The sequence below is a fragment of the Equus quagga genome, chromosome 15 (assembly GCF_021613505.1).
Source record: "Equus quagga isolate Etosha38 chromosome 15, UCLA_HA_Equagga_1.0, whole genome shotgun sequence".
NCBI lineage: Eukaryota > Metazoa > Chordata > Mammalia > Perissodactyla > Equidae > Equus > Equus quagga.
The window spans coordinates 44543751-44570423 of NC_060281.1; the positions used below are offsets into that span (position 1 = coordinate 44543751).

At 36.6% G+C, this 26673-nt stretch overlaps 2 protein-coding genes across 11 annotated transcripts in view; one reads left to right on the forward strand and one right to left on the reverse strand.

Annotated features, from left to right (window-relative positions):
- The window catches only part of CDKAL1 (CDK5 regulatory subunit associated protein 1 like 1), a 611046-nt gene that overhangs the window by 488164 nt on the left and 96209 nt on the right, over nucleotides 1-26673 (reverse strand). The gene's annotated exons all lie outside the window — the stretch shown is intronic.
- Nucleotides 24601-25865, forward strand: LOC124226974 (splicing factor 45-like). The gene is given in 2 exon segments (XM_046640836.1): nucleotides 24601-24679; nucleotides 24682-25865. Coding segments are annotated over 2 exon segments (1203 nt in total). The 3' UTR covers nucleotides 25806-25865.

The following is a 26673-nucleotide window of genomic DNA, read 5'->3' on the forward strand; positions in this document are numbered from 1 at the left end:
AGGCATTAAATGGAATAAAAGGGAAAGAGCATGGAGAGAACACAGCATAAAGCAAACCAATCCTAACTGGACCAAGGCTCCACAAATCTCCCCTAAAAACTGTCCTTTCTCTTCAGGTTTGCCCACCTCTAAACCCATACATCTTCTAGTCCAAGGGTCATAATTCAAATGTCTCTAGGTAGGTAACAGAAGGGAATAAACAATAGGGAATGGTAAGGACTGGAGCAAACCAAAGAGTCCACTCAGCTACTCAGCTCCAGCCAATTGCAGGAAGGCAGGCCCAGCACTGCCAGATCATCAGTTCTTCCAAGAACGCCAGAAATACAGATTTTCAAATGAGAAACTGTCAGAATTTTAAAAGAATGTAGGCCAACGAAAACCCATCCATCGGTTAGATTGGGCCCACAAGTCATCAGTTTTTTATTTCTGCTCCTGCAGAACTGTTCTTTCTAAACTGCAGCTCTCCGGGGTAACAACACGGTGTGTGGAGGGGGAAGCTGCTGGCAGTGGGCAGCCTTCTTCATGGATCAGCAACAAATCTGGTAATTTTAAGGCAGGGAACTGCCTAACAGAACCTGAAGGTGATAAAATGTCATTAAAAATTTGCATTACTCTCAATGAAGACCTAGAAAAGTAGTCCCAAGATATAAGTCATTAAAATTGCTTTCCTCATTACACAAGTCAGATATGCTCATAAGACCAAAAGTTAAAATGTTTTAGAAATAGATAACATAGAAGTAAAAAAACAAACAAAAAAACCCCCCAGACCTCAGATGTAACGGCTGTATACCATTTGGTGTTGAGTGATTTATTTCAGTCAACATCTAAATCAATTTTAAAACTCATCTACACAAGTTCCATCTGGTCCTGAAGTTGTACAAAAGGTGGCTCAACGGGCAGTTTTCTTTCTCAAGATTCTGTATATGTTTCTCCCCTTGCAGCTGATACATAGTCTCTCTCAATACAATCTTTTTGTAGCAGAAGGTGAATTTCATACTATAAAACAAATCTGAGCTTGCCATGAAATTTAGGCTATTTAACTCAGGTCAGACCTGTCACAGGTCAGGCCTGCCAGCTGCTGTGCAACTTCTGTTCTGGTTTCTGCCCAGGCCTGTAATTATTTACAGTTTTGCACCTGTCAAAATCTTGAAACAATGACTTTCCTTGTTTCTCAGGGCTTAGAGACAGTTAAATGTACTCAGTTTCAAAACTGAACACAAGGCATACACGTTAAAGGGGTCACTATCCAGTTTTTTAAACATTTCTTTAAGAGAAGTAAAATAGAAATGAGGGGGAAAACATATTCGGTCTTGATGGTTAATAAATAAAACATTAATGTAGCTATTCTCAATCTTCATGAATATAGGAATTACCCATGAGTTGTTAAAAAAAAAAAATCAAACACAGTCCAAAAGCCAGCTCTCGAAAATGAGAATTTAGAAAAGAAAAGGATGGGTACATCTTTAACATATGGTCTGGAAAACATGTTTTTAAAAATACTGAATACAAATAATACAACAATATAATAAATCATAACCATGTTAAAAGACTGATTATCACTATTACTACTGTTGAATATACAATTTGGGGGAGCTACTTGTTAAATAATTCAGTAGGCAAGTAAAATTAAAGTACTATGTAAATCAAAAGAAGGAAAGGTAAATAATATTGAAAATGGTTCTTTGAGCTAACCTGACCACTCATTGAGAGAGGTAAATGGGTCTTCTCACTACAGCTGATGCTGCAACTGAGGGAGACTGAGAGCTCTGGATGGCAGAGTTCTTATTCTCCTAAGTTATGCAACTCTATCCAGAAGGTGTCTATTTCTTTAAGAAATCAGCAGCACTGGGTAAACAGGGTGCATCTGGTGAACACATGTCCATGTACAGGTAAACACATGATTTCAGTAATTACTTCCAACACCATCTGTCAAGCAGGTAGTTCAAACCCTACTCAACAGGAAAGGCAGTTTGAAGTAATTTTTAAGCAAGTACACTTCTCATCTGCCTAATAAAAGTAAAGATCAAAATACAAACCTAGAAACCTGTCTGCTCTCTCCTGAATTTACCCAGGGCAGAGGCAGGTTCATTCTTGTAACTAAAAAAGATGACAGTCCTACACTGGTTAAGAAATACATGAATCTGATTAATTATCCTCAAAAGAAATTTCCCTATGATTAAAAATGGCAGTAATTTATTCATCACTAATCAATAACTAGCAAGACTGGTGTCTGTAATACATTGAAGTGTGTCACTTGTCTGCAAAATCACCTCACCATTAATTAAGGGATAAACCACTCTGGCGACAAATGCTTTGAAATGTTTCTCAATAACATTAACTCAGCATGAAAAACATAAACCCTAATGCAAAAGAACACACAGAAAGAAAAAAAACATAGCAGCAGAGGAAAAGAAAACTCAATTAAGGATTTTACCGAGTTCAAAAAATTTGGTTATTTGAGAAACTTTTAAAAGATTATTGCACTTCTGTCCTGATGTGCATCTATAAACCATTGGCCTTTTCACCTGTCTGATTTATATCAGTCAAGCATTTAAATACAGTAAATACTAACACCTCTCACATAACCAAAGTGAAGCATGACAGGAATACCAAGGGCTGAATTCCCCCAGACAAACAGAAATTTTTCCTTTAGATTCAGTTCCCTTGCCTTATCTTTACCACAATGTTTACCATGGTAAAACTGACTGATTTAAATTCCTTCTTGCTCTCCCTCTCTCTCCATTCTAAGACTGAAATATTAAAAATAAGCTGGTTTAGTACGTACTCCTGATACGATGTAATGAGAATAGCACTTCACCTCTGTGGTCTTCTTCCAAAAAACCCATAACCCCACTCCAAATATGAGAAAAACATCAGACAGAGCCAAGTTGAAGGACATTCTACAAAACAGCTGACATTGTACAAACAGTATTCTTCAAAGTTGTCAAAAACAAGCAGAGTCTGAGAAACTGTCACAGACTATAGGACCATAAGAAGACATGACAATTAAATGCAATGTGGTACACACCGGATGAGATTCTAGAAGAGAAAAAGGACATTAGGGAAAAACTAGTGAAATCTGAATCAAGTGTGGCATTTAGTTAATAGTAACGTACCAATGTTAATTTCTTAGTTGTAGCAAACGTACTACAGCACTCTAAGATGATAACAATAGGGGAAACTGGGTGAAGGGTATACAGCAACTCTATCTTTGCAACTTTTCGGTAAATCTAAAATTATTCTTAAATAAAAAGGTTGTCTAAAAACTCGTTCAGTGGGGATTTTGAGTCTTCATTCATTCAACCAAAATTCACAATCAGTCACTATATTGCAGCCATGGACAATGCATTGCACTGGGGACCCCACCATGTGACAGAGTCAATGTGAACACAGACTGAAACACCATTAATACTGGGACTAAAATCCACTACTAATAGGAAAATGATCAAAAGCAGGTGGATATGAAACAAGGTGCCTCATTGATATAAAGCATATAAATTATTACCTGCTGTTACAATGTCTGTCAGTTCCTTTATAAAGAATGCAATATGTTTATGAGTTTGAACTTCAAGTTTAGGGGGATTCAGTTGCCCTAGTCAAGGATGCAAAGCCCAGGGCACTCTAAATCAGAATCCCAATTCCAGAGACAGCTACCATAAATACTTCTATTGTCAATTTCTCAAGTAACAACTTAAGGTTTGCTAATTAGTATACTAAATGTCAGAAATGAGTTTTTATTGGTAAAAATAGTAGCTGGCTGACTGGCAGGATTCATGCTAGAAATGGGTTTTCACTTATTGAAAGCAAGAGTATTCAAGAAACGTAGACTGAACAGAAATTAGAGACACTACACACTTCTGAACGAACAGGGCATAAGAATTAGTGAGGCCTGCAGCTTTTTATAGAGATAGCTCCTAAACCTTAATCTCGAAAAGGTCCTGTGTCCAGTCATGGAGAATTCCTTGTTGCTTGATGTTGAATATAAAGGTAACGGAATCCTACTCCTAAAATGTCACTGTGTCTGCCTGGACGAACCTTTCATACAAAGTGGTGATCAAGGCAGCTAAAAGGACAGAGGTCTGAACCTTCATCAAGCTTATGCAACAAACTACATTAATTGCTTTGAGCCTGCTTCACTAATGAATGATCAATAAATTTCTGTGTGTGGCAGAATGTGGTGAGTCTTGTAGAGAAGTAGCTCCCCCACCTTAAACTTGTTTGCCAAAAACTAAGTGTTGTGAATGACAAGGCTGACTCCTCTCAATTCTCTAGCCTTACAGAGTCTCTAACTTGACATCACATATGGCCTTCCAGAAATCCAAGTGAAATTGTATAAAAACGCTTCTCATGTTTGTGAATGTGCTTCCTTTTGGTAGGGGGAGAATGTCCTTACCTTTTATCACATTATTAAAATGATCTGTGACTCAAAAACCATTAAAAACCATAGCCCTGAGTAATCAACAGTGAACCGACAATTATTGGCTTTTTTCCATTAAAATCAATTTTCCCTTAAATTACACAATTTATGTTTTCCCTTAAAAAGGTAGCCTTCTTTTTGGACCTAAATATCACATACCTTTAAAAACAGGTAAAATTTTAACTATTAGGAAATATAATTCACTTGACACTTCAAATATCTCACCCAAAGCTGAAACCAAAATGTTCTTCAACAAGTCATTATTTTCAAGCAATGACACCCAATGCACTTTTGGGTTTCAAAGCATTTTACCCAAAGATGTGAATGATTTTTACATCTCGGTGGAGTTTGATTTTCTTTTATTTTTTTAAACAAAATCAGTTTATTTCAGCCATGAGTTTTACAGGCTCTTCACACCAGTTTTTGCACTACACGTTATAGTTCCCAGTTCATCCAACACTGGAAAAGAATGACCAGTTTTCTTCCTTTTGCATCTCTCTAGTGAATTTTTTTTTTCATCTTAAATGAACTAGTACAAGGAAATAACACTTTATATAGTCAGCAGAAATGCAGCTAAAGGTAAGATCATCTCAGTAGCCAAAATTCTGATAAAGCAATAAATACACAGGAATATTGTCTTTAATCCTCATGAGCAAACATAGAAAATACTATAATTTACTACAAATGAACATTATGAAAAAGTGACTGCTGAGTACCCACATCATACAAAATATTCTTCAACACATACTGTTTGAATCAAGTCCTAACTGGGGAAAGCTTGAAAGAAAAGGAGCAACAGACAGGGTCATTGACTACTTATATCTGTACACTAGCTTTAAAGAGACAACCAAAGAAAAATGTCTCTGCTGCTGGGTTAACTTCTAATTTTGGTTTTCTAAAGGATGGATTTTATTTCCTTCACTAATTTCAGATGCCTCTAGCTACCTGATTTCTTAAAGAATTCACAGTTTACCCTTAAAATCTCTGGAGCATGGAGCCTAGGTAAAACCTGAGTAACTTGAAATTCTCCCTATTTTATAAGTATAACATTGCTGTCACAGGGTTAGAGAAATATGGGGAAGAACTCTATTTCATTTTTAGATGACTTCTCAAGATCAGTCTTTATTAAAAGGAGGAGAGCCCAACATTTCTGGGGTCTCTCCATGTTTCGCTCTCTTGCTCCAAGCTCAGCAGTCAACGTTGAATGCCTTTGGGGCCATAGCTAAAAAAAGAAATGCAAACTTCACTAGTGATTTAAGCCAAGCATTCAAGAAACATGGCAGTGGCTTTTTCAGATCTATTTTTAAAGTATCAATGAATCCACTTATATGAGGTACCTGGAACAGTCAAATTCATAAGACAGAAAGTAGAATAGTGATTACTAGGGACTGGGGGGAGGGGTCAATGGGGAGTTATTATTTAATGGGTACAGAGTTTCAGTTTGGGACAATGCATAAGTTCTGGAGATGGACAGTAGTGATGGTCGACAGCAATGTGAATGTACTTAATGCCACTGAACTATATACTTAAAAATGGCTAAAATGGTGAATCTTATGTATATTTTACCACACACACACAAAAAAATATCATTGAAAACCAGGACGGCTGCACATAGCATCCTGCAGAATGGATGGCAATCCAGAGTATATCAGCATGGCCAGAGAAAAGGCAAAAAAACAAATGAATGATGGAGGTGGCAGGAAGAGATCTATTAAGCAACTAGGCGGCACAACTGAATTAGCAACTATGAAGAAACTGAAGCTCCCTAGTGGTGCAGAGATATCACTTCCTTCATTATAACATGACATCTGAGCTCAGCTCCAGTAGAGAAAATAGTGTGTATTTATGAACCTCTGGATGAAACTATAACCTGAGCAGTCCTGGAGGGTGATTTTGACAGCAAGCGCTTCACCCAAGCAAACAAAAAAGGGAAGTTATAAAGAAGAGATGAAACAGATGATAAAGAACCATTGGCTGGTGGGCCAAATTCCCTAGAAACTTCTAAGAAACAAGTCTGGATATTACTATCACTATAAAATTTTGTCTAGAAGCATAAGAACATCCAGTTCTGAAGGCACTGGACAACTTGATCTGTTCCCAGAAAGACAATTCTAAAAAAACCATACTGTATCTTTCAAAATTACTGGCTGGGAAAGAAACAGCTCTGCATTATAGAGGAACTTAAAAACATCTTCTACTTCTTCACTAGGGGTGAAAAGCATTGACAAAGATCTTCATTCTGGTTTTTATATATTTCAGTACACAGGGTCATGACATATTTCACTATCTTCATGGGCTATCTGAAGAAAGGGAGAAGTGACTTCTTTAGCCCTCGCAACAATACAGCTTTGGTTCCTGTAACCTCTGCCGAGTCGATGCTTCATAACAAAATTAATATAAACATGAAGAATATGCAAACGATGTGGGAGCAGAATCTTCTCTGCACAACTCCAAGAATGGCATCTTGATGCACAGATAGAGATGCACATTCTTCTCCTTCTGTGGAACTGAAGGGGTTCTGTTACTCCTGTGAAAGTAGCTGGTAGGGTCTCAAGAAGACTCGTGTCAAACACGACAAGTTACAAGTTAATTAAACCAGTAGCTTTTCTGAGTTAGCAATCTCAAGGTGAAGTTAACTAGGTCATAATAGACTTCAATCATCCTCATTAAACAGGTGAGCTATGACAAGAGAAGGCAAAAGTATTTCTATGGGCTTGTCCTTTCAGGAAGCTACAGGCAAGAAAGTAAGGCTGCTCTTGTCTGTAGTGCTGGGTGTACATTAATATGAAGTATATTAACTAAAAAGAACTAAGTACAGAACATTTGTCCCTGGAAGAAACGTATCTTATCTGGTAAGATAATTTGGTCACTTGTCTCCCTCTTCCCTCTACGTTTCTGGGAAAGGGGAAAGTGATTGCTCTTCCTCTTGATAAAATACACACAAAAAGTTCAAATAGCTGATAGTTGGAAAAGTTTTGTCTCAAAGGGATTTCAGTGGCCTGGAACTGAATAACAACAATTACCTTATCTCAGATGGGTAAATTATTAGAAATGGTTAGTATTTCTAACTAACCAGAAAAGGCAATAAATATTTGCACATTTAAAATATTGCTAAGGAAATAAGAATGGAAGACGAAAAATGAGAGGCTGTCTTAGAATGTGAAGGGTCACCCCTCTGACAGCAGCTCGGATCCCATCCCTTCCTCCAGTGCACGTTCCAGCTCTCTCTTAACTTCTCAACACTGGGGGCAGCTCCCATCTTCTCTTAATTGTGACCTCTCAAAAGGCTGGTTTTCCAAATTTATCCAAAAGGTTTGATTATTCTTTCTTATGTTCTGGGCTTCTAAAAAACAACAACAACAACAAAAAGCTAAAAAATGAAACCTCAAGAAAAACAATCTTAAGGAAAATAACACAAAAATGATAATTACCATAAATTTTCATAGCTGATATTCCCCATCAGCAAGCTTTCTAAAATGATTTACATTTCATAATTTTTCAAACCACAAGAATAATGAAATTTCCGAGTTCCAAAAAAATAACTAACCCCTCTGCGACCCAGACAGAAATTCTGTGGAACACCAAATTTAAAGATGAAGAAAACCAGAGACAAATTACTATCATTACACTTATTTATTAGCTGTAGACAGAATTCACAAGATCTCATGATGTTTGGGGCTCTAAACAGAAAGCTGTCTAAAACAGTTATAAAACTCCAGGTGAACTTTGAGGTTAAATAACAAACTGAGACTACTTCTATACTAGTCATCTCTAAAGTCTTTAGTCATTTTGACATTTTTAAATTCAGAATAAAATCCTGGCAAAGAAATAGTGAGAATTGTCCTTGACTTTATGCCCTTCATATGTACTCTATTAAGTCTGATTTCCCAGAGGGGGGAAAACCTCTTATTAGGTAAACAGTAATCGTATGTAAATGTCCCATTCCTCATATTAAGAATCAGCAAAAGCTGCTAAACCTCTACAACAAATCCCATAAGACAAAGTGCTGCAAAACCTAACTGCATGCTGTGAAAACTTACAGTTACAAATTAAAAGCTTTTGAGCATACTTCTTTAATTTATATATACTTATTTATAAATTACATATTTGTATTACCATACAAATTGATAGTGCACATTATAAAAAACACACAGAAATGGAAATTTAAAAAGAATGCAATAAAAATGAAGGTTTTAGTATTTTTCTTCCTACCCAACTCCCAATGCATTGTTTTATCTACCCCTTGGGTATGTACAACCCATTTTGGAGACAACTGCAAGAAAAGACAAAAACGAGACTGAGGCACATAACCAGCTGCCTTTACAATGCCTTGGAGTCCACTCTAAATTATGGAAGCAGTGAAGACTCAATACCTTCCCCAACTCAGGATAGCTGCCTTCAGCCCTTCCTGTATCTATTATTATCACCTCCCTCAGAAGACACATTACAAGAGAGGAGGCAAAGAGACAAAACAGCAAGCACCGAGGCCGCTGGTTAAGAGCACTAATAAGGAAGTTTAATAAAACTACAGATTAAATTAAGTGTGTATGTTTGCTCTGCCAGCTCTGACTTTCACTTAGCCTGGTACTCTTGCTCCCCTTGCCTCAGACCATTATGCAGAGTAAGCTGTATTATCAATCACCTTCTCCAGCACCACCAAGCAGAAGGCAGGCTGGCCCCACCACGCCATCTGCACATGCACCTGCTCTCAGCAGCAGTAGCTGCTCCGGGTCTGCTGGCCCAGAGATGCCCTGGCCCAGAGGGCACCATTGTGAACTCATATTTTCTGCAGGAACTAGTCCAAAGATTCAGGAAGAAAAGCTGGAGAGAGCCAAAGACAAGAGACAGGACAATGAACAGTAGCTTACAAATGTGAGCCACAAAGCCTCTTCGGAGGAGGGTCATAAAGCATCTTACCTATCCAGAGTTCCTAAAGAATTTCAGTCATTACTGCCTATTCCCTTGGATATTTTCTACTTTTTAAAAAATCTAGTAATATAGTACTTGTTGCATGAAATAGACATTCCATTTTATTTTAAAAATATATTCATCATTATTTATGAGCAAAATAATTATCATAGCATATCATAATCTCAATTTCCTTTTTTCTGTACTGATGGAAGTACTCAAGCAGACAACGGTGGGTACATAGGATTATTATTCAATGAATTCACATTAGATCTGAAAAACCTTCTCTCAAGATCTGAATGTTAGATTTCTTCTTGATTATTGTTTTTATGAGCATGGTAAAGCAGTCCTGACTTTAAAAGTCTTGACCTATAGCTGAGTCTCAATATACAAGAAGCTCACATGAGTAGACTTGAAAACCTTGAAGTCTATAACAAAGACAACGTAAATGATAAATGAGCCAAATAAATGTAAAAGTGTTTAATTTCATGTATAATCAAACAAATACATATTAAAACAATGAGTTATCATCCCAAACCCCATTAGCAAAGATAGAATTGGTAATTCTAGAAGCATGGGGGAAATGTGGGTCTCTGTCACTCTCATACACTGCTGGTAGAGAGGCTAACTGATAGACTTTCTCTCAAGAACCATGTGACAAAATATATCTAGAGTTCTTAAAATGCTCATTCTTTGACCCCAAAGTCCACCTTCCTGAACCTGATCTTATACATAAAAAAATGTAACAACCAGAAATGAACATCAAGATTTAATGCCCAAAGATGTTCATTTAGTTGATGGTTATAATACCTTTATTGTAGTGAATGACAAATTGGATAAAATCTAAGTACTCTGAGGCTTCCCTAAGTACACAGCCTTAGGGAAGACTTCAAGAGAGAAGTGCTGTTAGATCTAGATAATACAAGATAAATGTTATCCAGTCAGAGAAGGAATGGAAGATCAGGTAAGTACAAATGGTAAGGTACGGCTAGAACCAGTTTCTTGAGGGATATGGCCTGTAATGTCACTGGAAGGGAGGCAGGACCTGTATTTTCACATGAGCCTCACCAAGCCTTCACACATGAACACCCGGCTCCTGCAGGGAAGGAAAAAGGAAGGAGGACAGGAAACCCAGGAGAGAAGTGCTTTCCTGCTGCTATCACCTTGCAATTTCCCTCCAGCACCCTCTACTGACAAAGCTAACACTGCAGCAGCTAACAAAGGAGAATCATTACAAGGTCCAGTTCCAGGCCCACAAAGCAAAGCAAAGAAGGCTGGATTTGGGGCTGAGAAACAATAAACTGTTGACTGGTATACTGTCTTTCCTATCAAATGAAAGACAGGACTCTGCTTTATCCTTTTTCTTATCCTTGGCCCCTAACACAATGCCTGGCATAAAGCAGGAATTCGATAAATCTGTAACGCATAGTAAAATGGAAAGAACACACAATTTAGACTCAGGCAGATACTGGTCAGGCCTGCAGAGTCACAGGGGTGGGGGTTATGACACACAAATAAGCAGCAGAAAAGAAATGGATTTCTCAGGTTGGCGTGCACAGGACTGTTGCTACCTAGCAGCATTTTAGACTCCAGATCATGCGTAGAAGTTACTAGAACAACCTTCTGTAATGTTCTTTATAGAGATTCATCCACATAGAGAGGCCATGTTTTAAAAGAACTGCAAATGCATTCATGACAACACTGGAACAATTGAGGTAAAGCGGGCCAACAGGAAAGAGGCTTAAGCTAAGGATCTCCAACCAATGTGACGCAACAAACAAAACTGAAACCATGGATCCTTCTAATCTGTTTTTTCATTTCGCACAAAATACCGATTGTTCATTTCAGGCATAAAATACTTTAGTATCAAAAATGTTATTTTCTCTTCTTAAAATCACATCCTGATGTGAGAACATTTTGATGATAGAACAAGATACTTCTTTGCGGGCTAGCAAACAAGAAACACAGGTTTAAATTCTGTCCTACTGTAAACAGCCTCGCCTTGCTGAACAGAACCATCATTGTTAAATTATATTTTTCAATGTTTTTTAAAGCACGAGATTTGATCCAAAAGTGCCCTGTTGTGCCAGATTTCTATATAAAGCTACAAGTAAAGATTTTCTTTCAATCAGAATAAAGAGAATCACAGATGTAGACAGTGACAGACAACATTCAGTCTTAATAAAGTCTTGCCTTTTGAAAGAACAATTCCAGACAAGTGACAACCTGTCCTAGTTTTAACGATCTTAAAAAAAAGACTAGTCCTAGAATAGTAGTGGTTTGAGCAATGACTGTAAAGAATCAAATGCTGCTAACAGTGCTTTATTGTGAGGAAATTCATCTTCAGTTTTCCTTAATTTGGTATATATTTAAAAGAAAACTGACTTCAAATATAACGTGATATCTTTAAAAACCACCAACACTTGGAAGTCTAAAATTATTACAAAGTAAAAAGTTTTTAAAAATTGACATAATTGATAATATCATTATATTCTAAAAGATGTTCTTCCAATAAATTTCAAAAGCAACCATTCATCTTTCAGGAGCTATACAATTTAATTACACCTGAATCTTCCCATAAAGCCATTCAACACAAAGTAGAAAGAGATTTAAAGCTCTTCTCTAAAGAGGCTTATTTATAGCTGAGGACTGGGCCCATGTCCCCACTGCCTAGTACAATGTCCAACACATAAGAATGAGTGATAATATTTGCTGAAGAAATGGCTAAAAGGATCTCCCCACATGGTAGTCAAATCTACAAGGTGGCCCATGCCACGGATAACAACGCCACTCACTTTATCTCATATACACAAATTACTGATAGGAAAATAATTGATTTAATTTATTCTATCCACTGCTACTGATCATAACGAACCCTTTGCTGGCTAGTGCCAAACAGAACAAAACACTACCCACATGTAATTTCCATTCCCAGTAACAATCTAGGTCTCGCCTGGAGATGGCTAGAACCAGAATGGTAGCAGTGGGAAGGGCAAGGAAAATTACAAGATTTTTTTTGAGTGTTTTTCTGCTCTGTCTGGAATGTTCTTCTGTTACTATGAATAAATATTATAGAACTCGTTTGATATCTAGACAGACTTATGCCTTCAAAAAGCCTTCCCAACTAGCCCACCCCAAAATGATCCTATCTAAAGATCCACCTAAAACTCTAATAAAAATTTAATAGGGAGTATGGAAGAAATGCAGTGAAATAAAAAGATAATAAAAATGAGATAAAAAGAAGAAATTTTAAAAAACGAAGTCAGAGAGTGGTGGAATTAGAAAACAGGAAAGAAGGGATAATATTCATAAAACTAGAGTACTAGTAGAAGATTAAATTAAAAAAAAGGAATAGAACCAATATTTAAAACTATGATCCAAGAAAACTTTCCAGAAATAAAAGATCTGAATTTACATACTGAAAGAGCCAACCAATAACTGGGAGAATTTACCTAGAACAATCAATTCCTGGACATATCTTAGTAAACTCTTAGGCTTCAAAGATAAAGAAAAAAACTCTCAAGGCCTCCAGGCAAAAAAGATAATGAACAAAGACAAACAAATTTGACTGGCATCAGAGTTGTCTAAAACAAAATACAATGCAAGATAACAACGGGACAGTTTTGTTATGTTTTTTTAGGAAGATTAGCCCTGAGCTAACATCTGCTGTCAATCCTCCTCTTTTTGCTGAGGAAGACTGGCCCTGAGCTAACATCCATGCCCATCTTCCTCTACTTTATATGTGGAATGCCTGCCACAGCGTGGCTTGTCAAGCAGCCATGTCCGCACCCAGGATCTGAACCAGTGGACCCCAGGCCGCTGAAGCCGAAAGTGAGAACTTAACTGCTGTACCACTGGGCCAGCCCCAGGACAGCATTTTTTAGAAACTTAAGAAAGAAAGAACGAATAATGGATTTTATATCCAACCAAGCTGTCCTTCAAGTATCAATGCTATGTAAAAACAGTTTTAAACATACAAGAATCCATGATCCCTTCTTGAAGAATCTACCACAGGATGAGCTTAATGCAACCAGATGACTAGGGAAATTTCAGCAAAAAAAGTGATAAGCCCTTTCATACACATAACTGTAGGTCTAAGACTAAAATGAAGGCAGGGACATTAATCTTTGAAAGTTGAAGATTAATGTACAAATGTTATATGTTGTATGTACTAAAGTAAAATTAACGGGGGAAAAAATGTGAGCAAATGAGAAAGTAAAATAAGTTCATTGGTTGGCAAAAGTCAGAAGTTAAAGGATACCATTAAACTCTAACACAATAGAAGGTAAATTATTAAACAGGTAACAAGAATACAGGCATTTAAAAGATATAAAGACCAAGGTAACCAGTAGAATAAAAATACAAATGTTCCTAAATAACATTTCATTAATTTAAAGAAAAAAATACACCCCTTAGAGAAACACAGCAAATATAAAATAATATATATAATTATAAAATATAACCACAGAGTTGAGACCAAATCTATCAGTCACGTCAACAAATGTAAAGAAGTTTAGCTTTCTTTATTAAAAGAAAAAGACTATAAATTTGGCTCACAAAGCAAGACCCAACTCTATTCTGTATACAAGAGACATATCTTAAGCAAAGTAGTTCAAAATGGCTAAAATTAAAGGGATAGACAAAGGTATAACAGGCAAAAGAGAAGAAAGTAGAAGCAAGCCAAAAGAATTAAATGTGAATAGGACACTTTAATTCTAGAGCCACAACTGACAATGAAATCACAACACTTAAAAATATCCACGCACCAAATAATGCTGGGACCATCCCTGTAAAACAAAGTAGAACTTCTCAGTGTGAAAGGGTTTCAATCTAAGATGAAACCAGAGGATATGAAATGGATCACCGCACACGTGTGCCCTCAGAAGAATGGAATTTAAGAACTGAGAGACTGATTTCTGTAAATGCCTGATTCACAGAAGACTGATTTATCTCCTGACGAATGAACACCCACCAAGAATCTCTCCCCATCCTCAAGCCAATGAACTAACAGCTTGGACTCTAGCTAAACTCCCCCTTTCTTTGCACTCCTTGCTCATAAATACAGCCCACCCCAAACTCTCAACAGACTCTCCTGGAGCTTGCTATAGCATGCATTTACTACAGTGCAATTCCTCTGCTATTCCTGAATACTCAAACCTAATATCCGGTAATTCAAGCTTGCCTCAGTTTACCTCTTTATTTAGAGTGACACAAGAAGAAATGTACTAAGAATAAGAGACTTTAACACACTCACCATGCAAGACAAATCAAGCTCATGCACACACAAAAAAGTATATAGACGACAAAGAAAATCAGTAAGGTACATTTTATGGATCTACATTAAATGTTACATCTATTAATAAAGAATATACCTTCTTCTCAAGCACACAGTGAACATTCAAAAACATTAATGACATAATAAATCACAAAGAAAGTATCATATCAGTATGCTCTGTAAAGTAGATTAAAAACAACATTGTCTTACCACAATGCAATAAAACTAGAAACTAAAAAAACTATTCCTCTGAACAGCTCTTGGGTCATAAGAAAAATATAAACTGAAATTAAAGAATTTCTAAAAAAATAGTGATCTTGAGCAGACTATGCATCAGAATCTATGGGATACATTTAAAGTAGTAAGCTGAGGAAAATTTGTATTAATTTGTCACTACAGATGAAAGAATAAAAAAGTGAATTAAATACTTAGCTCAAAAACCAAGAAAACAAAGTAAACAAAAAAAGCAAAGAAAAAAATACAAATATGCCAAATAAAATATAAAAAGGAAAAAAGAGTCATAAAAACAAAGAATTGTTTTAAAATCATGAGACCGCTTTTGTAGACTTCTCTGAAAATAAACTTGAAAATCAAGATAAGTTTTTTACAGATACGCAGATTACAAAAAATGCCCCAATTAGAGATAGAAAGCTTAAGCAGATCAATTTCCATAAATGAGACACAGAAATTTATTTAGGAACCATCCCACAAAAAATCAAAAGGTCCAGGTGAGTTCACAGGGGAAATTCTATCAAATCTTTTAAGACTAGATAGTTTCAATGGTCTATAAAATGTTACAGAGTACAGAAAACGAAGAAAAATGCCCTAACTCTTTTCATGAAGCAAGTGCAATAGATATCCAAACTAGACAGTCAATTCAAAAATATAAAACAACATCATTCATGGATATCGATGCTAATATTCTGAGTATTTTTGCACAGAAAATTCAATGCAACAATAAGAAAATGACACACCATGTGGAATTCAGTCCAGAAATGTATGGTTGGTTCACTATTAGAAAAACCATTAATATTACACATCACATTAATAGATCTAAGGGGAGAAAAATCTATTCATTATCTTCTGAAACAACATTCAACAAAACTTTCAAGAAAACTACTCATTCCTGATAAAACTCTAAGAAAAAAGGGATGTATGGATAGTTTAACACTACAAAATAAAGTCCAAAAGCCAGTATTTCACTTAATTGGGACACAGTAAAGTTTATCACTATGACAAGAAACAAGGCAATATTATCCACTACCTGTAAAACTATTCAACAGTGTAGTAGAGGTATTTCCCAATGTAATTAGACAAGAGAAGTAAATTAAAGGATAAGAATGGTAAAGAAGAAATAAAGCTGTATTCACAGATGAAATAACAGTACATCTAGAAAATCCTAGAAAAAAACGAACGATAAAAATTAACTCAAACTATAAAAAAATTCAGCAACTTAAAATATAAAATAAATAAACAACAGCCTTTATCTACACAAACAATAACCAATTCAAGGATAAAATGATAGAGAAAACCTACATCAGAGGTAGAGAAAACACTTAAAATAGCAACAAAAAACATAACAGTTGTAGGAATAAACTTAAGATATGTCCAAAACCTATACTGGGGAAAAGGTTAAAACACTCCTGAAAGAAACAAAAGGAGATCTGAATAAATAGAGAGCCATCTCTTATTCTTGGATAGGATGAATCAACATCATAAAAATGTCAGTTCTCCCCAAGTTAATTTATGATGTTAAATTAATTTTTAATTAACCAATAAAAATACCAACTATTTTTTCATAGAGTCAGAATGATGATATAAAAATTCATTTGAAAAAATTAGCATGCAAGAATACCCAGAAAAACACTAATAAAGAAAAACTACAAGGAGAGATTAACCCTAGTAGACATCAACTCATAAATAAAACTTCTATAAAAACAAAGTGGATGGAACATAAGTAAACAAATAGACCTGTGGAACAAAACGGGAAGCCCAAACTAGCCCCACGTAAATTTGAAGATTTACTATATGATAAAGGTGGCTTCTCGAAACACTGGGGTAAACATAAAATTTTTAAAGAAAGAGTGCTAGGACAATTAAGTAGCTATTCAGACAAAGACAAAAGCAGACCCATAACTCACACCATACATAAGCATAAGCTCCAAATGGATCAGGGATGTAAACGTAAAAAAATGGAACCATACAAGTACCAGAAGAAACCACGAGTGAACTTCTCTTTAGCCTTGATATACAGAAAGGCTATGACTTAACCATGACTCAAAATCAAGGAGAAATAGAAAAAAAATTTTCATAAATTTAATGACAAAAGTATTTTATATAGTCAGAAAAACACCATAAGAAAAGTTAAAAGATAACTGAAAAACTGGGAGAACAAGTTTCTGACACATATCACAAATATATGTAATACATAAAAAACTCATAAAAATAGAGACAACTGATGAAAAACAAGAACATGAACAGTTGGCAAAAACATACAAAAACAGGCAAACATACGGGGCTGGCCCCGTGGCCGAGTGGTTAAGTTCACGTGCTCTGCTGCAGGCGGCCCAATGTTTCGTTGGTTTGAATCCTGGGCGCGGACATGGCACTGCTCATCAAACCACGCTGAGGCAGCGTCCCACATGCCACAACTAGGAGGACCCACAACAAAGAATATACAACTATGTACCTGGGGGCTTTGGGGAGAAAAAGGAAAAAAATAAAGTCTTAAAAAAAAAACCTCAAACATAAAAAGATGTTCTAACTCACTCAGACAGAAATAAACATTAAAACCCTGAGATACCATTCTCCCCTACTGAATGGTGAAATTATAGTGAATGACAACATTCTGTTTGAGAGGCTGTGGGGAAATATGCAATTTTCATTCATTGCTGGTAAGAATGCAAATTATTACACCCTTTTAGAGAGTATTTTGGTAATATCTATGTATGCACTTACCTTTCAACCTACTAATCCCTACTCTAAAAATTTATCCTGAAGATACACCTCCAACAAAACAAAAATATATGTGCAAAAGTTTATTCATTGCAGCACTATTTGGAACTGCAAAATACTGAAAACAACCTAAATGCTCACACATAGGAAAGCAGTTGAATAAACGATGACACAGCTACTCAATGGAGCACTATGCAGCCATAAGAAAGAATGAGGATGATCTCTATCAACTCATGCGGTGTTTCTAGGCTATATCACAAAAAAGTAAAGAACAAAAGAATATCTAGAATACGCTATCATTTAAGTAAAAAATAACGCAAAACAAAAATTTACATGGATTCTGCATACAGAATTCTGTATATTTATTCTGTAGGATTATGACCCACAGAATAATCATGAGTCTATACTGATATAAATAAATAACTGAATAAATAAATGGGAAAGAAAAAAATAGTTTTTCCTCACAGCAAAATTCCAATTAATAAATGTAAAGGCATGAGAGAAATAGAAAATTCACAACTTGACTTGGGCTTGTATGTACAAAAAAGAATAACCCAAAAGCTAACGGGAGACAGGTGGAATCAGACTGGAAAGAAAAGAGTAATGGGGATAGTAAAAAGCGTGAGTGTGCAGTGATACTTCTCTTAGTAAACTATTTAGTGTGGTTCTGACTTCGACAACCATGCTAATGTTTCACATACTCATAAAAAAGTAAAATAAAATCAGACAAGAAGTGGGCAGAATCCATAATGGAATACAAGAGGTAACAAATTAACCTAACGGAATACAAACTAATAACCACATTGAACAGGATGGCAAAGGAAAAGCTAACCTTTACTTTCCAAAGTTACTTACTTTGGAAAGCAGTATTTTGACTACATATTGTAAGATTAAAAACAAGAAGGACTTAAACATTATATTCTACTTAGTCTGTCTTTTTCACAGGAGGAAGGGTTAGTAATTCTGAAATTACTCTACGTGTTTAATAGGCTTGAACAAATAAATACCTTGTGGAAAAATGAGAGCTGTGTTTCTCACTGCTACAGAATGGAGTTACATATTAAGAAAAGGGAGAAGGCTAGAAATAAATCCTAGGTAGCTGAAACAGAATCAAAGGGAGAAGTACAACCTCATGCTTTTTTTAATACTACATATACAGATAAAGCAATACAGAAATAGAGATAGATGTTAGCGTATAATATCATTTAATGATATGATATATCACATATGTCATTTCCTAGCTTTGTCCACTAACAGTGCCTAGAAGCAACGGCATCCCAGTAGCAAGGAGCATACCTAGTGCTCAGATTAGGTTTCTTTACACCACTCACCAATGAAAGAAACCAGGGCTCCTTAGAGAAACGGCTCAATCCAGGACTGAAACAAGGTAAGTACCAGATAAGCCAGAGCTAGTTTGTGGTACCAGAAAATAAGGAGCAACTCAAAGGAGTTTCCATTGGCCAAATCCAGAACCATTTGAGCAATAAAATAATGATAGTAAGGCAGTAAGTCCCACAGAATAAACAACCTTGACCTCATAATGATATAAAATTAGTTAATTAATTAATAAGAGTCAGCTCTTCCTTAAAGTAAGATTCCCATTAATTAATGTAGATGGCATAATGGAAACAAAAAAATTACCACTTGATTAAATATCATAGTATTAATCATTGCAGGCAAGAATAACCAACGGATGCTAAAATTAATGGTGAAAGCATGATGAGAAACAGGATATGTGCATAATTCCAAAGTATTAAAATACTTATTAATTACAAAGGGAAAGATAGTAACTTTACAGTAGAGGAAGCTGGAAGCCACCACCTTAATTAAATAAATTTGACACCTAATAATTTTTTATATGTTAAAGTTAACTAAAAAAGAGATGTAACAACATCCTGAATCTCCTTGGTATGACACACAGAGAAGGACACATTATCTATGACTCCCGTATTCTTGATAAAACGCCTAATATCTGAATCTAATCAGGAGGAAATACCAGAAAAGCTCAAATCAGGCAATATTTCACAATATAATTGACCAAGACTCTTCAAAAGTGTCAATATCATAAAAGACAGACAGACTGAGGAACTGTCCCAGATTGGAAGTGATTGTGATATGACAACTAAACACAATGTAGGATCCTAAATTAGATACTGGATCAAAAACAAGATAAAACGTGAATAAAGCTGTATAACAGTTAATAGTATTGTATCGATATAATTTCCTGGTTTGATAATTGCATTATGGTAATGTAAGATATTTAAACAATAGAGGAAACTGGGTGAAAGGGCTATGAGAAGTCTCTGCACTATTTTTACAACTTTTCAGTAAGTATATATTATTTCAGGATGCAAGTTAAAAAATCTTTTAATACTCTATAAAGTTCCAGTCAAAACATGTTTATAAACAATATTTACAATAGCCAACAATTAGGAAAAACCTAAATGTCCATCAATAGGTGAGTGGTTAAATAAAATTTCACGTATATAAAACAGAACACTATGAATCCATAAATAAATAGGAGCACAAAGAAGAATTCTACGAATCTAAAAATGAAAGAATGAGGAAGTTTTATATGTATCTGTATGGTACTATTCCAGGATATCTGGTTGAAGGAAGGGAGGGAAAAGAGAGATAAAAGGAGGGAGGAGGGAGTGACGGAAGAGTAAGAATTGTTGTAACACTTTTTGCTCTTATCAACAATGATGCAATAAATGACTTTACATCCCTAATCCTAGTAGACAAGTGTTTTCTATATTTATAGGAGAGGTCATAAAACACAGAATTGCTAAATCAAGGAGCATGCCTATTTTTAATTTTTATACCTATCAAAAAATTACTTTCCTAGAAGATTGTAGTAATTCAAGCTCCCACCAGCAATGTATCAGAGTAATACACACTTCCCGACAATCTTAGGAACACTCGATCTACTGAAAAAAAATGCAGCCTACTCAGCAAAAAAAAAAAAACAAAAAAAAATAGTATCTCATTTTAATTCGTATTTCTCTGACCACTGGTGAGGATGAAAATCTTTTCAAGTTTATTTGCCACTTGCATTTCCTCTTCCATAAATTGCTTTTTCATACCTTTTGGGAATTTTTCAATCAAGCTGTCTCATTTAAGGAGCTCTTTGACATTATTCATTCACATATGACATATAAGGCATATATATATGCATATATAATCATATATATATTTTTAAATCTCTATAGATTTTTTTAAAATCTTGTTTTGAGTGTTTCAGGCAATATGGAAATTTTAATCATTAGGAGGGTAAATTTATCATATCTTTCTGGTTGTGATACTATTTGGAGAATGCAACTGCCATTTAGTGGGCAGAAGTCAGAGGTGCTAGATGTCTTCTAAAGCACAGGTCTGTCCTGTACAAAGAATTCCACAAGTCCTGCATGGGTTCTGAATGTCCCATTGCACATTCATGTAGGTAAATACATATTTCCAATATCTGGTCCTAAAATCTAACATTACTTTACATATAAATACAATGCATTTCTTAATTTCAGGAATCCAACTTTTGTGAAAATAAAGGGAAAAGCACACTATGTTTCACTAAGAACTTTGCCAAGACTTGTCATCCATTCTGGAAAAGAGCACCACTAGGGCAGTGTCATTCTTAGTATTGAAGCTGTTAGGACTACACACATATGAGACCTCATTCATTACCCTCACATTCAGTATACTTCTATATATAGGCGATTTCATTAGGTCTCCTAGTGTACTTGTGCCTAAGCATTTTTATTTTGAAGTATATATTATTGATGTTTCTGTTTATTTTTGCTTACATTAATTATATTCAGAGCATTGTCTTATTTGTAACTACTTGTGGAGATTATATTAGCCATGAATTTCATTTCAGAATAATAAAGGGTACACTGCAAAACACTTGTTATACAAAATGATCATTGGGCCTGATAAGGTTCAAAAACACTCCCCTAGGCCTAGAGGAAAGGAAAAGACTCCCCAGATTCTAGGTCTCTGACTCTCCTCTCCATCACCACCAGGGCATAGTTGGCCCCTCCTCTAATCCCACCTACACAGTATATCTTCTTCCCAAGATCCAGGGTCTCAGCTGCATCTGTGTTCTCCTCTAACACCCAGTTCTAAGGCTCTAACAGTTGCCCAAAATTATTTAGGAAGTGGGACAATGTTGTTGTTAGTGCCGTCGAGTCAACTCCGACTCCCATGAATTCTGTGTACAGCAGAGTGGAACCCTGCCTGGTCTTTTTTGCACCATCCTCTCATCTTCTGACACTATAATCAGACAATGCACCACTGCTATTCATGGTTTTCATGGCCAATTTTTTCAGAAGTGGGTGGTCAGGTCCTTCTTCCTAGACTGTCTTAATCTGGAAGCTCCTCTGAAACCTCTCCACCATGGGCAACACTGCTGGTATTTGAAATATTGGTGGCAGAGCTTTCAGCATCACAGCAATGAGTGGATCAGAAACACATGCTCAAGGAGCCATGTGCCCAGACTTGCTCAATGGAATATCCATCACTTCTATTTTCATATGTTTTTAATTACCATTTTTAAATTTAAATGATCAATGACACCAAAATCTTTATTTATTAAAATAGTAAAAACACCAAAACAATAAAGTAATCAATGTTTCAACTATCGATAATCAAAAAACTATTAAAAAAGCTGATTCAAAACATTTTTTCATTTAAAGAAAAGTAAGTTTTTCCCTTCAGTAACTATCATAAAATATTGACAGGAATTTAAGGAAAACATCAAATTAAACTTTTTAGTTTTACCATAAACTTGCTTATCTGATCCCTCTTAAAATAAAAAAGAAATTTATGAGCTAGAAAGCACATCACTGGCTGGCACAAAGAATGAGCTGTTGATTTCTAAAACATTTTGTAAAAGAGATCCTTGACATATACCTTAACTTGTATTTTCCCCAAAACAGTTTCTATCATATGATTCTGTCATTTTCTTTCTTAATGCATCTACATTGAGAGAAGCAGACACATGTACGCACAGGCACAAACATAACACACTGACCAAAATAAGGAAAACATTAAAGAATGGGCCATTAGAACATAAGTATGTCTGGGCAGTCCATGACAATGGTTCAGTAGTCTATCTCTGCAGGGACACAAAAAGACTGTTGCAGGGGCTGGCCCCGTGGCCGAGTGGTTAAGTCCGTGCGCTCCGCTGCGGGCAGCCCAGTGTTTCGTTGGTTCGAATCCTGGGCACGGGCATGGCACTGCTCATCAAACCACGCTGAGGCAGCATCCCACATGCTACAACTGGAGGGACCCACAACGAAGAATATACAACTATGTACTGGGGGGCTTTGGGGAGAAAAAGGAAAAAATAAAAAATCTTTAAAAAAAAAAAAAAAAAAAGACTGTTGCACAATTTTCACGTTTGATTCTAGGATAACTTGATATCCTCAACTTTCCTCTAATAATATCCAATGGTGCCAATCTACAGTGAGTTTTATAGGACTCTTCCCATTGGTTAGATTTTCACTGGTTATATCTAATTCTCCATTTTTTTCCAAGTGTAAAACACTAAATTTCCATCTTAGTGAAAAGAAGCACTTTCTCAGCTGAAACAACCTTTTTAGAATTATATAAAATACTGTTTTCTAACATTTAATTATAGAATGAGTAAGTCTCAACCTGTCTTTCAATTGGTTAAGATTGTCTATGATAATTAATTTTAAACTCTCTTTGTTTTGTGTCTCAATTTCTTTTAAAATTTCTACTTTCTAAACCAGGTTTATAATTATAGTATTTCAAAAGTGAATCTACATACTTTCCTTACAGATTCCATTTCAAAGATGGTCACTGAAGATCTTAATAGTGGAAACTAGGTATGTGAAAATCCCAATTATCCTTTTTTTATTATTATTTGTGTGTGCAACATCTAAACCATGAGTTTCTCCTGTGTATTCCGTTGTTGTCATTACTTGATCAAAGACAGCTCAGGGTAACCAGAAAGAAGAAAAGTTCTCAAATGTCAACTACATTGTTTCTTAAACATTTCGAATAAAGTAAACTCAAGAAAGACGGGTCATTTGTTCACAAGTATGTTGAGGAGCTCCTCCAATACAGTGGTCCTGATAAATGAGAAAGATAAATAAAATACATATCTTGCCCCAAAGACTACAACCTGTAGAAGAGACATCAAATTAGCCCCCAGCGAGAATTCTCCTTTTCTTCCTTACTAACAGAACTCTGATTCTGTTGGGAATGACAATGTGACCAGTCTAAACAAATGAAAAGACACTGTATTTCCTAGCCTCCCTTACACATAGAGGTAGTCATGTGATACGGTTCCAACCAACGAGATGCAAACCCAGGGTTTGGAGTGGGACTTCCTACAAAGCTCCTTTAAAGGAGGGACAACTTCAGCTGGCACTGTCCCCTTTGGTACTTCCTCCTTTTTCGAAAGTACATATGATGGCTGGAAATAGCAACCATTTTATACCACAGTGGAAAGAGCAATAAAACCTCAGAAACTTAGCCCTTACATCCTTGAACTGGTAAACCAAAGCCAGCAACTTCCTAACTATGGACTTTGCATTACATAAAGAAAAGTAAATCCCCTATCTTATTTTAAGCCTCTACTTTTTGGGTTTTCTACGATATGCAGCTGAAGTTAATTTCTAAGTAATGCAATCTAACAGGAAAGAGATACAGAAAACATTCTATGAAAAGCTACAGAAGAAAACACTTGTTCTGACAGAGGCGGGGGTGAAGGGCGCTGGGAGGATAAACATATAGAGAAAGCAAACATATGAGTTGGTTCATTCATTTGTTCAACAATCATTGTCAACCACTGTACTATATTCTGGGATACAGATAAAAGACACAGTGCTGCCTCCAAGGAACTCTGAAATGGGATGCAGACAGATAAAGAGATGATCAAAATACAAGGCTAGCGGTCCGGCCGTCGCGGGTCACGCCGAGGGCGCCCAGCCCGGCCTCTCCACAGCGCCTCGGCCCCGGTGCGCCGCCGCGGCCCAAGGGGAGAGTCGGCCGGGCGGGCCGGCATTAAACTGAAAAGATGTCCCTGTATGACGACCTGGGAGTGGAGACCAGTGACTAGAAAACAGAAGGCTGGTCCAAAAACTTCACACTTCTGCAGTCCAGCTTCAGGTGAAGAGGGCAGCTCTCACTCAGGCAAAGAGCCAGAGGACAAAACAAAGTACAGTCCTCGCCCCAGTCATCGACCTAAAGCGAGGTGGCTCTTCAGACGACCGGCAGATCGTGGACACCCCGCCGCACGTAGCCGCCGGCCTGAAGGATCCTGTTCCCAGTGGATTTTCTGCAGGAGAAGTTCTGATTCCTTTAGCTGATGAATATGATCCTATGTTTCCTAATGATTATGAGAAAGTAGTGAAGCGCCAAAGAGAAGAACGACAGAGACAGCGGGAGCTGGAAAGACAAAAAGAAATAGAAGAGAGAGAAAAGAGGCGTAAAGACAGACATGAAGCTAGTGGGTTTTCAAGGCGAACAGATCCAGATTCTGATGAAGATGAAGATTATGAGCGAGAGAGGAGGAAAAGAAGTATGGGCGGAGCTGCCATCACACCACCCACTTCTCTTGTAGAGAAAGACAAAGAGTTACCCCGAGATTTTCCATATGAAGAGGATTCAAGACCTCGCTCACAGTCTTCCAAAGCTGCTATCCCTCCCCCGGTGTACGAGGAGCAAGACAAACCCCGATCTCCGACTGGACCTGGCAACTCCTTCCTTGCCAACATGGGTGGCACAGTAGCACATAAAATCATGCAGAAGTATGGCTTCCGGGAAGGCCAGGGTCTTGGGAAGCACGAGCAAGGGCTGAGCACAGTGTTGTTGGTGGAGAAGACAAGCAAGCGAGGCGGCAAGATCATTGTGGGCGACGCCACGGAGAAAGATGCAGCCAAGAAGTCGGATTCAAATCCACTGACTGAAATACTGAAGTGTCCTACTAAAGTGGTCCTACTAAGGAACATGGTTGGTGCAGGAGAGGTAGATGAAGACTTGGAAGTTGAAACCAAGGAAGAATGTGAAAAATATGGCAAAGTTGGAAAATGTGTGATATTTGAAATTCTTGGTGCCCCTGATGATGAAGCAGTACGAATATTTTTAGAATTTGAAAGAGTTGAATCAGCAATTAAAGCTGTTGTTGATCTGAACGGGAGGTATTTTGGTGGACGGGTGGTAAAAGCATGTTTCTACAATTTGGATAAATTCAGGGTCTTGGATTTGGCGGAACAAGTTTGATTTTAAGAACTAGAGCACAAGTCATCTCCAGTGACCCCTAAGTGAGCTGCAAGCTGAGCAGAGAAGAAAAAGGTGGCAGCCACCTGCATGGCTGTGGGTACAGAGACTCTTGAAAGAACTTCTAAGATATATGTTGACTGATCCCTTTTTTATTTTGTGGTTTTTTAATATAGTATAAAAATTCTTTTAAAAAAAAATACAAGGCTATTTATAGGAGGCAGCCACACACAGCTGAGCCGGATTGTGTCTACAAGGATTGGCATCTTTTTCTAATACCCACAAAGGTGCATCCAATCATCAAAGCCTGTACTCAGAGGTGCTATTAGGACTAGCCTAAGTCCTTGAGCTATAAAAACAGTAACAGAGGTAAACATAGGGTACTTTGAGAAGGATTCGCATCCACAGGAAAGACAGTTAGCTAAAAGCAGAGCTGCATTTTACCTGTGGATTTTATTTATCCTTCACCTCTACCCCTATCCAATTTTCCATAATCACAGACAATCAAGCCTTAAAGTAGTCTAAAATCTAAGCAACTTTTTTAATATGGCCCAGAGGACACTTTCTAAACCTAAGTGCAGCCCTAAATAAGAAATAGAAGCAGTTAATATTTAATATTTTAGTATCATTTCCAATGGGCTTAAAGGTCATGTGTTTTTATTTCATTTATTACCAGTTATTAAAGTACACTACTGAGTGACTAAAAATTTTAAAAGATTATGTTTTTCACACTTAGAGAATACAATAAGGGGAGAGAAAAACACAAGAGTCTTTTTTTCTCTGCTGTTGTATAAACACACACACCAAGAATAAGTAGAATGTCTTTCAAACCAAAACAATAGGAAATCACTCTTGGCCAAAAGCACAGGCT